Below are 13,047 nucleotides of genomic sequence, written 5' to 3' on the forward strand. Positions count from 1 at the left end.
CACCAGGGCACAGGCTCCCCAGATGCGGTGAGATCTCACCCCTGCTTTTGCCAGCCAGCCTGTGCTGCCGAGCCCAAAACTTGACCCTTGCACTGGTTTTTTCGAGTCGTTGGCGTAAAAGCTGTTAAAGAACCCAAACAAAGGCTCCGAGTCTATCAGCATCCCGCGGCGGGCAGGGAGCAGCCGGGGGGGACGATGAGGTGTGCCCTGAGGGCTGGGGTTGTGCAGCAGAGGGGGGGTTCATCCCTTCTCCCTCCCTCTGAATCTGCATAAAAGCTGGATCCTTGGAGGCACAGCTGGATTTTGAAAGCTCCCGCTCCCTCCCTGGCTGCGGGAGTGACCTGAGAAGATAAAGCCTCTTGGCTCAGCACCTCCAGCCCGGTGTTTCCAAGAGCCCAGGAGGACCCACCTTGGGAAAACCCGGTTGCTTTCTGCCTCTGGCTGCCTCTCACCATCTTTCTCCAGCCCGCAGAGGGAGGAAGAAGACGGCCATGGCCACGGCCACCAATGGCTCTGGCGGGATGCACAGCGCTCTGCCGGACACCAGCTTTGTCAGCACTGAAGACCTTGCTTCTGACTGGTACATCTATGAAACCATGGAACCAGCCGTGTCACAGGATGAGTAAGTGTCCAGCCTTGCTGCTGGGTGCCATACATCCCCCTGTCCCTGCTGGGGTCACCCTGGGCAGCTGCTAGCCCCCTGCCCAGCTGCTCTATCCCCTTTCTGTCCCCTGAGCAGCAGAGCCAGGATTTATTCCTGGGTGAGCGGAGGTAATTCAAAAGTCTTGTTTTGGCCCCCTAAAAATGCTTCATTTCTTTAGGGTGCTTCTAGCAAGAGCTGGGGTAAACTTTGCAATGGGCGTCTCTGCTGGTTATGCTCCTTTTTGCTTCACCTTCCCCAAAAAGCAAAGCCTTGACAGTCAATCCCCTGCCTTAATCCCACCCCAGCTCCCCGCAAGCAGCCAGGCGGATTTTGTCTCAGGGTGAAGAGTTGGCAGCACACTCCGATCTGTGGCAGGCAGGCAGGGCTGGGATGCTCGGTTGGGTCCCTGCACAGCATGGCAGACCTGGATGGGTTTTCTACTTGCAAAATAGGGCTGAGCATCCCTGGGCTTGCATGGATTGCATGGATGTCTTCTTTCCCCCTAAAAATCGGTGTGTCTTGTAAAGCTTGTTCCCTGTCCATCTGTGGTGATCCCCTCTTTAACTGAGCATACCCCTCAAGAGCTGGGTTGTGTCTGCCCCAGGGATGGGACCCCAGGGACCAACCTGTCAGCAAGGACCCAGCGCTTCATGCCCTCCCAGCCCAGTGTTCTTTCCGAGGACAAGAGAAGGGAAGGATAGGGAGGGGAAACTGAGGCACGGAGCAGCAGGGAAATTTATCCAAGGTGTCCCCCCAGGCTCAAAGCTGGGCATCCCAAGGTCCAGCTAACAGCATCTATTGTCCCTCTGTTGACTCAGTCCTCCTCAGGTGGGTTTTACGCCACTCACTTGACCGATACCTAATCCTGAGGGCAATCAAGAGGAGATCCCAGCCAAAGGGTTTCTCCTCATCCTTAATCTTCTGCATAGTGAAACAGTCTTTGAAATCTCCTTGCCCAGCCCCACCTGCATGACCCACACCTCTGCTAGAAACCTTGGGGTATTTTCTGGGTGTTGTCCTTTGCAGCAAGCCATGGGCAGTGGCGGGATGGAGGTTTCCCCATCTGCTGGCTCCTAGATGCTCTGGATTTAGATGCTGAAGCCCTGGTGATACCAAAAAAAGGGTTTTGGTATCCTGTCTTGTGGGCTGGTGCCCTGGATTTCCAGAGCCTGGGTATTTTTGGACAGCAGAAAAAAAAAGGGTTTATCCAAAGCCAGCTGTTGGCAGGGAGAGAAAAAAAAAAAAAAAAGGCAGAAATCGGAGCTTTGCTAATGAGAGCTGGTCTGATAAAGCCTTTTCTGGCAGGTTGGTGACAACCTTGGACGTAGGATGCTCAAGAAATCCTAATTTCACTGTCAGACCATTCCCTACAGCCTTGCTCGGGGGATCTCTGCAGCTGGTCTCCCATTTCTATGGGGTTTGGGCGGGCACGAGGGCTCATATAGGGTTCCCCCCCTAGAAGTGTTGGGGCTCAGGGGGTTTGACTCCCCAGCACAGGGATTTGCCACCCTGTGTTGGATGAAGGTGGCTGGGCACAATCGGTCTGGCCTTGGGGAGAGGAGAAGGGCTATGACAAAGCAGAGATTAAGGACTCTAATGGAGGCCAGAGGGTGGATAAATAAACAAAGAAAAGCCTGGCATGCCTGCTCAGCTGGCCTTGGCTGGCTGGGTGATATGGCTCCAAGACCCCCTCCCACACCCTACCCTGGGCAGCCATCGCCTCTGCAGTCCCCCCAGCACCGGGGCTGGTCCCTCTCCCATGGGAAAGGTGTCAAAACACCCTCAAAGGGGTTTGAAGCCTCCCAGCTGGTGTTTAATAAGTGCTATGCCTTACGCAGCAAGGAAATTACTGCTTTGCAGGCGGCATCCCTCGGAAAGACAGAGCCAAGACAGATCCGGGTGTCAAAGCGGGGCTTCACCCTTTGGTGCTGACCCCCTGTCCTGCCTCAACATCCTTGTATGTGCAGGGAGGTCACCCAGCCCCTGTGGGAGCAGTCCAGGGCCACTCCCGTGTGCTATCTCTCTACTTTGATCATAAAATTGTCTCATGAGGGTGATTTCATCCTTAGTAATCCGTGGTTGCATAGCCCTGCTCTCCGGAGCTCTGCCTCTTCTTGGTGTCCTACTGAAATCTCCGTTGCCATCATGTACGTGGGCATTTACCCTTTTGGGACTAAATACAACCACACATGATTTTTTTTCCCACCCCTTCTTTCTAGCATGTTCCCCAGTGCGATCCCAGACTGCCACCCCACCATTTCTCCCAGGCTGTATCACATCTGCATGGCACCCATCTCCGTAAGTACCCGCCGGGTCCCACAGGGTGGGTTGGCTGCCCCAACGTCAGATTTGCTCTCCCCCAGCTCGGGTCATCCCCATCTGCTCCCAGGTAGCATGCCTGGGCTCTTCAACTTGAGCTGGAGCGAGGTTTGAGCCGAGATGCTCCAACAAGGGACTTGCATGGCTCCAGACTTTGTTTCATGCCTGGAGTCAATGGAAGGCTTTGATTTATTTCCATTTTTTTTCCCAGCATGGTCCCTCGGAGGCGTTTAGAGCCTGTAACTCATCAGAGCAGCTCAAGCTGTCCCTGTTTCAACTGTGGCTGGATTTGGAGTGTTGGGGGCAGATGGTGTCAACGTGGAGGCTCCCATCACATAGCAGCATGGCTGAGCCCCCCACCCAGACACCCCCCTACACACACATGTATTTATTGCTCCCTCCATTGGGTTTTTGGTAGCTGGCCGTGCTTGTGGGCTTGTCCTTGCTGGTGAAACGCAGGCGTCTCCACCGGAGCTGCTGGAACGGCATCCCGGGACTGCTCAGGTACCCTGGCCCTGGTCCCCAGGGTCCCTGTCACCCCACAGCCAAGTGGGTGGAGGAATGCTGAGGTGCAGCATGAGATAAAGCAGCTCTGGGGCAGAGGATGGTGGGGATGGGGTGCTTGTGATCTGGTGTCAGGCTCATCCCTTCCTTGCCTTGCAGTCCGGCCAACTTCCTAGAGGAGGAAGGCAAGCAAGGGCTGGTGGCTGCAGTGTTTGGCATCCTCTTCTCCTCCCTGTGTGTGCTGATCTTAGACAAGGACCCTCTGCCGCTTGTCACCCATTCGTCCCAGAGCACCCAGGGTAAGGCAAGCATCCTCCAGACCCATGGCCACCATGCTCCTCCCCACCCGGGAGGCATGGAGCTTTGGGTGGCACCCTGAGCAGCCTGTTCACTCTGCTCCATACAGAGGGTGCTGCCTTCTCTTGCCTGCTTTGCTCTCCCTCCTCTCTTCCCATCCACCCCATCATTCCATCATCCCATCTAGAGTACTGGAAGATCCTGGCTTTGCTCTACTACCCCGCCTTCTACTACCCCCTGGTCGCCTGTGCCACCGTCGGGCACAGGCTCAGCTACCTCGTGGGCTGCCTGCTCTCCTGGTGCCACTGCGTGGTCCACATCTGGCAGAAGGTGGATTGTCCCCAGTCACCCAAGGTTGGTGTCCCAGCACCTGGGGAAGGAGCAGGGAGGCTGGTGTGGCCCAGGGCTGGAGGTGGCTTTCTCATCACCTCCTTGTAAGTGATGTGAAGGTGTCACACAGCCTGGACTAGACCCCCCAGGCTGGGGTGGTCTCATGTGTGACATCTCTGCTTCTCCCCAGATATACAGGTACTACTCCACACTTTCGTACGTCCCCATCATCCTCTGCCTTGTGCTCTTAAGCCTTTGGTATCCAGCCCTGCTCATCAGGAGTTTCACCGGGCAGGAGGACACCTTGGACAAGGAGGTAATGAAGATCCACAGGGTGACTGGGGGGATGGTAGTGTGGGAGAACCCCTTGATGGACCTCTGCCATGGAACCCCGTGGGAGAGGGTGGGAGAACCCCTTGATGGAGCTCTCCTGCCCCTCAGACCACCTTGGGACTGGGAGAACTGGGGTGCTCCCAGGGCACGTGTTCCCCACTTTGCTCCAGCACTGGGAGCTGCTTCTGCCCTGTCCCTCTGATGGCACAGGTCGCGGCTCTGTTTATCTCACAGGATTTGGAGAGGGAGTGAAAAAATCTTTGGAGTAAACTCCTTAGTACAAGAGGCTTAAGGCATCAATGCATCCCATTCAAAGCGGGACTGGGGTTGCTTTGTTTTCCCAGCAGGCTGGATAATCCTCGGCCCTTTGGGAAATGCTGGGCTTTGTTGGGAAGAGAAGAGGAAAAACCTACTTAAAAAAAAAAAAAAAAAAAAGCCCTCAGCCCAAGAAGCGTGGACTGAAGTGACCCCCAGGCTTTCTGGGAGCTGGCTGATGGCAACGAGGGTTTTCAGCCGTCCTACCGGTGTGCCCGGTTTTGGGCGGCTTTGTTGACGGGAACAAGGCAGATCTGTTTTCACCTTTGCGGCACGGGATGATTTGCTGCCAACACATTCGGGGCTGGGAGCCCATCATCCGCATCCCATAGGGAGGATGCTGTGAGGCATCGTGGTGGCTGGGGAAGTGGAGCAAGAAAGAGAAAACCAGAAAAGGCAGAGCCCTGTGTTCCAACCTGGCACCTTGCTTCTGCTTTCCTTAAGGTTCCAGGGAGAGGTTATTACAAGAAGTACCTGAAGGCCGTCCTGTCCAAACGCCCTCGGAAGGGGAGGTAAGGATAGCACCTTCCCAGAGCTCCGCAGGACCCCCAGGCGCCTGCCCACTGCCTGAGATGGGAGCAAAGGGGGTCCCTGCTCCCCAGGGACATGCTTTTCACCCTCTCCTTCCTCCTCCAGCTCCACGAAGCTAGAAGAGAGCCTCCTATCCAGGGTCCAGACGTATTTATGCTCCTACATCTACACTCCCGAGGAAGGTAGGCTGCCGGGCTCTTGGCCGTGGCTCGGCAAACAGGCTGCTTCCCCCTCCCCTGGGAGAGCAAATGCTTTTCTTGGCTCCTTCCCCAAAGCATCTGTGCCGCGGCAGCTGCCGTCTTGCCGCACGTGCGACACCTCAGCTTCGCACAGGCTGTTGCAGTTTGGGTTGGGGAGCTGGACACCCTTCCCCACCACGGGGACATGGGTTGTGCTAATATTGCAGCCTGGTGCTTGATAGGGGAAAAAAAATCAACAATAAGGGAATAAAATCCCTAACAGCCCAGGAATGTGGAACTACCCCTCATCCTCTCTGCCCAGAGAGGAAGCAGGGGCTGTCCCAGGGGGGTGGCACCCTAAGGGACATGGCACCACGAGGTTTCGTGGGCTTGCAGGAGATGATCAGTAGGAAGGGAACTCATCCAGCCAAAATACAGAGAAAGTATTCGCAGCTTCACATCCTTGCAGGATTTCCCAGGAGAAATCCCAGTTCATATTTGAGCGCCTTGTTCCAGTGCTCTCCCCTGGGTGTTTGCTTTGGCTGCTGGGTTGGGTGGCCCTGCAGCCTGCTCTAGTCTCCCCTCCCGACCCCATGTCCCCGATACACCCCTCTAATTCTGCATTCCAGGTTTCCGGATCCCGCTGAAGCTCGTCCTGTCCATAACCACGGCCATGATCGCTGTCTACCAGGTGATGACAATGGTTAAATGTCTTCTTGGCTCTGTCCTCTTGAAGCAGAGGAGCCCAGAGGTCATTACCACACCACAATTTTGGCTGCAGGGATGGTATTAACGTGCCTCGAGGTATTACCATCCCTCAGCTGAGCTGCAGCAATGGGCCATGTGCTTCCAGAGCTCAGGCAGCCTTAAGGCTTTCAGCTTAGGTGATGGCTCAGCGGTGGGATGCCGTGACCTGGAACTCACGTGGCACCGTTCCCTCACAGGTCGCCCTGCTGCTCCTCGTAGCCGTCGTCCCCACCATCCAGATTGTACGGGCTGGAATGACAAAGGACGTCGTGGTGCTGCTGGTCCAGTTTGGGTTGGTGCCCTCAGAGAGCCCGGCCATGCTGGGGGACATGGAGAAGGAGCTCAACACCGTTAAGTACTACCTGTGGGCGCTGGAAGGTGGGTTCCCAGCCAGGTCCTGCCCCCAAAAGTGATCTTTCAGGGAGGATTTCAGAAGTTATCAGAGAGATTTCTAACCCAGTGGATGGTCCAGGAAACCTGTTGGTGATGGGGTGGCTTCCAGGGAAAGTTAAAAACCAGCTGCCGCGGCCATGCAGACATGAGAGGCGGATGTGGGAGCCTGGTGCCGTGCCAGGCATCTCTGAGCGGCGAGGTGGGGAGAGCCGGCAGCACCATGCTGCAAATGCTGCCCTTCGTCTGTGGGCTTTGATATGTGCTGGAATCGAGCAGATGGCTCCCAGCCCCCCAGAGCTCTGGATGGGGGGGATGAAGGGATGGCAGGAGTGTCCCCCTCCCTCCACGGCACTACCTTGGGGTACCACCATCCTTGGGGAGCCTTCTGATGGCTTTTCCAGAGTCAGCCAGCCTCCTCTCATCCTCTCTGTTTTCCTGACATCACCATCCCTTCTACCAGACCTCTTTCCCCCCCAGAATTCCCTTTTCTGAGTGCATCTTCCCAGGCTCTCTCCATCGCGCTGCCTGCTTATCACAGCTTGCTCCATGATTTTTCCAGCGCTGAGCTAGTCTCACTGCTTGTATTTTCCCTGGAAGCTTTCCCCTTCCCTTTCACCATCTTACTAGCTCATGCCCATCTGGGAGATGGAAATCCCTGTATCACCAAGGGGGTAGGGCAGGAAACTGAGACACAGTGCCCTGATGAGGGGTACATCCATGCAGCCCTGAAACTCAGCCCCATAACTCAGCCCCTTGCAATGCTCCTGAGATATATTTTTGTTTTGACAATCAATGGGGTTAGCAGAAAGGACACAGGCACCAAACTAAAGAAGTAAACTTATTTTTACTTATGTTTAAAGTGATGAAATAATGAGGAAAACAATACAGTGAAAATGAATTAAAGCAAGATAAGGTAAAGCAGCAAAATAACAAGTGAACTACCATAGCAAGCATACAATAAGGTAATGCACCTGATCACTACTACACAGAGTTAGTGATAGTGATTAAGAAAGATCCATCACCAACTGCCCTAATAGTACGTTACCGTCATCCAGATCTGCAGTCGCTGGGGAGCCCGGTTGCAGTGAGGATTTGCAGAACCCTTCCCGGCCATTGGGAGATTTCTATACAGTGCATCCACTGTATAGATGAGGCTTCCAAATTTCCCTGCAAACGGTCCCAGCTTTTATACAGTTGAATAAACAACTTTACATCTTCAACTGTGGAACATATCTGGTGTAGTTTTTTCCTTGTTAACTTTCACCTCGAGTTTGGCCAGAACATCGAGAAAAAGATAACAAGTGTAAAAGCATCTGGTGATCGTGATCATGTGTATCTCAGCAAAGCCCGTCACCACCCCGTTACATTCTTTTACCTAGAGCTCTGTTTGACAGTTTGAGATGGGTGTATCTGTTTTTGACAAGTGTGGCTACTGTTACACAACTGTTATCCTACAGCAAACGTTATAGCAAAGTTCTATCAGCGTCACAGCAAAGCTTGTGTAAATTGGCAGATATTCATAAGGCAATACATGGCATGTGTGGTCAGTATCATACAGATCAGATATATTGTTAGGTTGTGAGGTTCATCTAGAGCTCAGCTTTGGTTCAGGGCCTCACTGCTCAGCCCTAGTATTTCAATTTTATAACAAAATCCTGTTGCTGGGGCTGGCCGCAGCCCTGACCCGGCCGTCTTGCCCTGCTCCTCTGCAGTCTGTTACATCTGCTCGCTGGTGCTGTGCTGCCTGCTGACCTGCGCCATGCTGCTGAGGACACTGGTGATGCACAGGTACGGGGTGGCACCTCCTCCTCTGGCCTTCGCCTTGTCACCCAGCCGGGATGCAGCTGGTTTTTCTCCCCAGGAACAACCTGAAGGCGCTGTACCAGGGAGCTGTGCTGGATGTTTTCTACAAAGCCCATATCCTCCGCCCATCCCGACAAGCCGTTGTCTGCTGGATGAGCTTTGCCAGCTTCCAGACAGCTTTTGCCTGCCTGGGTAAAGGGGGCTGGGGGAAGCGGGGGTGGATGGGTGGTGGACCCCCACCTTGCACAGCCTACCCTGGCTTTAAGCATCTCTTCCCCCTTTCTTGCTCCATTTTGGCTCTGGGGCTTTTTGTTCCTCTTTCCCCAAACACGCTCTGTCCTGCTGTGGGGAGGACCATGATGAATACCAACTGGTGGGGAAGAAAAAAAAAAAAAAGGGCGAGGGGGACAATGATGACTCGTTTTGGCTCGAGCCCAAACATTTTGATTTGAGAAGCTGTCGCAGCATCCTTGTGCAAAGGACTTGTCTATCTCCTCCGATCCCAGCTTGCACATCCCGGGTGCTCCTTGCTGTGCACCTTCCCCAGCACAGCTGGGGGGGCTGGCTTTCCCACGGATGGCTGGAGGCCATCAAAGGGGGTAGAAATCCTCACCCCACCATGGTTTGGAGGCATTTGAAGGCCTCTCTGCCCCGTGGAGGTGACTCTGAGCAGTATCTGTGGTGATGCACATGCAACACCTGCTGGTATCGTCACCCTGAGGCTGAGGGGCCGGGGGGGTGACAGAAAGACAGGGGTTGCCACCAAGTCTGTTGGTGACCACCTCTCTGGAAAGGAGACCTATTTTGCAGGCAAATTGCAGAGATTGGTGTGGAGGTACCAGGTGGGGAACACTGGTCTTTGCACCCCTTTGTCCACCCAGTGCTGGGTGCATCTCGCTGTGCTGCTGTGAGTCCACCTCCTGCTTCAAAATCTTGGGTTTCAAAGCCATTAAAGCAAAGCAGCGGAGGTGGAGCACAAGCTTGAGCCCAAGGAACCACAGCTGCTGCTGCTGTCGGTGTGATTTATGATTAGAAATCAGAGCTCAGGCTGAATTGTGATGACGAGGCATCAGAGTTGCAGCCCCGAGTGATGGCTCTTCTCAGCAGGGATAATGCGGGGAGCGATAAGAAAGGTTGGACTTGTAATTAAATCCTGCGCGGAGCATTGTGTAGGGAGCGGGGGCGGCAGGTAAGGATCTCACGGGCTTTTTACAGGATTAAAATTAAAGACATGGAACAAGCACAGGTTTGGGGAAGAAGAGCAAGAACAAGAATCACTTCTCCATCCTCCTCCATGGATTTCTCTCCCCATGTCTCCCTCCCAGGTCTCCTCATCCAGCAAGTGATTTTCTTCATCTGCTCGGTGGGGTTCACCTTCTTCATCGTCATCCCACTCCAGTCTGGCACAAACACGCACCTCTTCAAAATGATCCAGAACATGTGGTGAGTGCTCGCAGCACTCGGGGAGGGATGGAAGACCCTAGTGGGTGGCCCTGGTGTGTTTTGGGGTGCTCCCTCAAGGGGAGGCTCTACATCGGGCTCTTTCAACTTTGCTGGAGGTTTCTGCTGCCTGGGATGGTGTCTCATGGTTGGGACATTCCTGGTGTCCAACCTGCCTCTTCCCTCCCCTCCAGGCCCTTCTGGTTGACCCTGGTTGTTGCCATCATCCTGCAGAATTTGGCAGCTCACTACCAATTCCTGGAGCAGCATCCCCTTCAGAAGGAGCTCACCAACAGGTATGGGGATGTGGGGGGCCTTTGGGACAGAGCTGTTCCTCCTGAGGTCCAGGACCCCCGGACTGTGTTGGGTTTACACATGCCCCTCATGTCGTGGTGTCCTCTGTGTTGTCAGCTCCCTGGGGAAAAGCCTGAAAATTCTGAGGGGTTTAAGTGGCTCCATGATCCCAGAGAGGTTCCTTTAGATGCTTTAGAGAGCCATGGTCCATTTACAGCCTTGATTTTGGTGGGGTGAAGCTGGTGAGGTCTGTGCCCTGCTCCACCATCCCTGTTTGCAAGCCTCAGAGGAAGCCCAGTTCCCTCAGGATCAGCTGGACCAGTTCAGACATTGTCAGCGGACGTGATCCCTCGCTCACACGTGGTGTCACTGCCTCAGCTGCCTCCTTGGGCTAAAGATCAGGTTAACAGATGGAGCTGGGTGTCCTGCTCCCTTTCACTTCCATCATCTCCATCACTTGCCCATCTTTGTGGGGAAGCTGCTGTAGGCTCTCCTGGCCTCCACGGGAGCTGGTCTTCCACGTGTCCTCCATCCCGAACCCCCAGATTCATGCCATGGCTGGTATTTAAGCTTTCAAGGAGAAAATGGAGACCCTGTGCATGCTGGAGGCTAAGTTTTGAAGTCCTGACAGTGCACCAGGCTGTCTCCTCTCCAAGAGCCCTGAAGGATGTTTACTTCTCTCCATGGGATGGAGACACCTCAAACAGGGACCGTGTCTGCTGGGGTGGGAGAGAAGGGTGGAAGGCTTATTTTGGCAGGTTTCTCTGGCAGGGAAAGGCTGTGCTTTCCGTCCCATGGTGTTTGTGTTCCTCACTCCTCCTCCTCCACCCGCAGGCGAGCTCTCTACATAGTCACCTACCTCCTCTTCCCCATCAACGTCCTGGTGGGTGTCCTGGCTGGCGTGTGGAGGATGGTAATTTCTGGCCTTTATAATGCCGTCCACTTCTGCCAGCTGGACATCAGCCTGCTGAAGACCTTCGACCCCGGTAGGACACTTGGGGGGATCCCTGTGAAGCCCCTCTGAGTGTGGGGATGGATGGAAAAGCAGGACTAAGCAGGCAACATGAGGAGACACTTGCTCCTGTTGTCCTGTTGGTGGGTGATGCCCTTGCTGGGGTCTCCTGGGCTTCACCAGTGGCCAGACCCCATTCCCACCAGCAGCAGACCCTCAAGGCAGCAGGGAGAGGACCTCAGCCCTTCCTCTGCTCTTCCTGATGGGGTTTTGGGAGCAGAGCTCATCCCCAGCTCCACGGGCAGAGCAGCTCTGGCAGGGTGGAGATGGAGCCTTGCTCCAGGGCAGGAGGGAGGGGGGGAACCGTGAAGTCTGCCCACCCCCAGATGTATTTACTGTGGGCTGTGTTCCCCCAGGCTACCACACATACTGCCACTATCTGAAGATGGAGGTCAGCCAGTCCCACCCGGTGATGAAAGCCTTCTGCTTGCTGCTCCTCCAGCCAACCCGGCCAGAGGGGCCACACGGGCTCCAGGCCAGCAACGTGGAAGAAGGTGAGACCTTCCCAGTGCCAACTGGGGGACGTGTGGTCATTGCCGTGAGGTGGCATCGGGGTCTCCTCTGTGGGTTTGCTGCTCCTCTGGAGATGCTGTTGGTGCACAGCCATTGAGGGTTGTGGTTCTGCTGCCCAGGAGCTTCCTCCGTTCCTCTGCCCGTGCAAGGGCAGGATGGGGTTCATCTGCTTTCAGTGTGTAGATGGCATCTGGGCAGCCCCAAGGAGGGGGAGCTGGGGCTGAAATCGTTCCCCCCTGTCCTGTCTCCTTTCAGGCATCCAGCTGATGCAGCCCAAGAAGGCACCGCCCAGCAGAGCCCGGTTCAAGCAGAGCCGAGCCCGGTGGTGGCTGGCTTACACTCTCCTCAACAACCCATCGCTGACAGCTTGTCGGAAAACTGCCCTCTCCGACCCCACGGCCAACGGCACCCAGCTCAGCCCCCCCAAGCCCTGACCGCCGGAGAAGCCCCCCATCTCTCTCTGCCTCCCATGCACGCTCATGTCCCATCCCATCCCCATCTCCTGTTGACTCTCCTCCTGCACTGGCAAGAATTTTGGGCATCTCTTGCCCCTCTCCAGCCTCTGGTCCCTCTCCAGCAGTGATGGGGGCTGGTTTTTAGCTCTAGGTCCGTGCTGAACCACTACCAACATCCAGAGGCAAAGACAAATGGGTCACCTCCAAGCCTGACCTGGGCGGAGAGGGGTCGATGAGCCAGGCTAAACCCTTCAGGCATCTTGGAATTATTTTCTTAAGAGTCACTCCTGCAACGAGCCCACCAGTCCTCAACAGTTGCCTTTCCGACACAAGGCAGGCACAAGTGCCCAGCACCAGGCTAGTAAGGAAAGATGGAGAAGGTGTGTGTGGGTGTGGAGGGATCCTCAAGCCGACCAAGCACAAGGAGCTACCTGCATCTCAGCACCATCTCCCTGCGGGGAAGATCTCCACTGCCAACCTCATCCCCAGCTTCTCCCTTTCAGGTCTGATCCTGGCTTTCCTTGTGCACTGTACCTAACCCCAGGACTCTGTTTTCCCCCCAACTTTGTGAAGGCTGAAATCCCTGTCTGCTCTGGGCCATGACGTTGCAGAGACATTTGTCATAATCTCCTTGTAACTCTTGTCCCCCGGGTGCCTCTCACTGCCACCCCGTTTTGTTTAAAGCCAGCAGTTCCCCAGGGCTGGTGACCCTCTGAGTGAGCTGAGCTTGGATCTATAGAAAGCAGTTTTACACCTTGCTTGGACGTGCCAAGTCGGGGAAGGTTAATAAAACACATACCTCATTCCTATGCCGAGGCTGCGCTTGGTCTCTTGGCCGTTCCCGAATAAGCCAGACCTGTCAGGAGGGACAAGAGGGACTGTAGCCGTGTATCTGGGCAATGGTTGGGACTGACCTTGCTCTGACCATGTAGATCTACT

At 55.0% G+C, this 13,047-nt stretch overlaps 1 protein-coding gene across 1 annotated transcript; it reads left to right on the forward strand.

Moving 5' to 3' along the window:
- Nucleotides 1-465: 465 nt before the first annotated feature.
- Nucleotides 466-12,087, forward strand: STRA6 (stimulated by retinoic acid 6; the record flags this gene model as incomplete). The annotated part of the gene is made up of 17 exons (XM_010081980.1): nt 466-622; nt 2,863-2,941; nt 3,381-3,466; nt 3,626-3,765; nt 3,951-4,117; nt 4,284-4,409; nt 5,186-5,253; nt 5,378-5,454; nt 6,081-6,142; nt 6,396-6,576; nt 8,304-8,379; nt 8,453-8,586; nt 9,720-9,837; nt 10,029-10,130; nt 10,963-11,114; nt 11,497-11,634; nt 11,909-12,087. Coding segments are annotated over 17 exons (2,042 nt in total), but the record flags the coding sequence as incomplete, so codon positions are not given.
- Between the last annotated feature and the right edge of the window lie 960 nt (nt 12,088-13,047).

This window comes from Pterocles gutturalis, unplaced genomic scaffold (genome assembly GCF_000699245.1).
Source record: "Pterocles gutturalis isolate BGI_N339 unplaced genomic scaffold, ASM69924v1 scaffold8584, whole genome shotgun sequence".
Taxonomy (NCBI): domain Eukaryota; kingdom Metazoa; phylum Chordata; class Aves; order Pterocliformes; family Pteroclidae; genus Pterocles; species Pterocles gutturalis.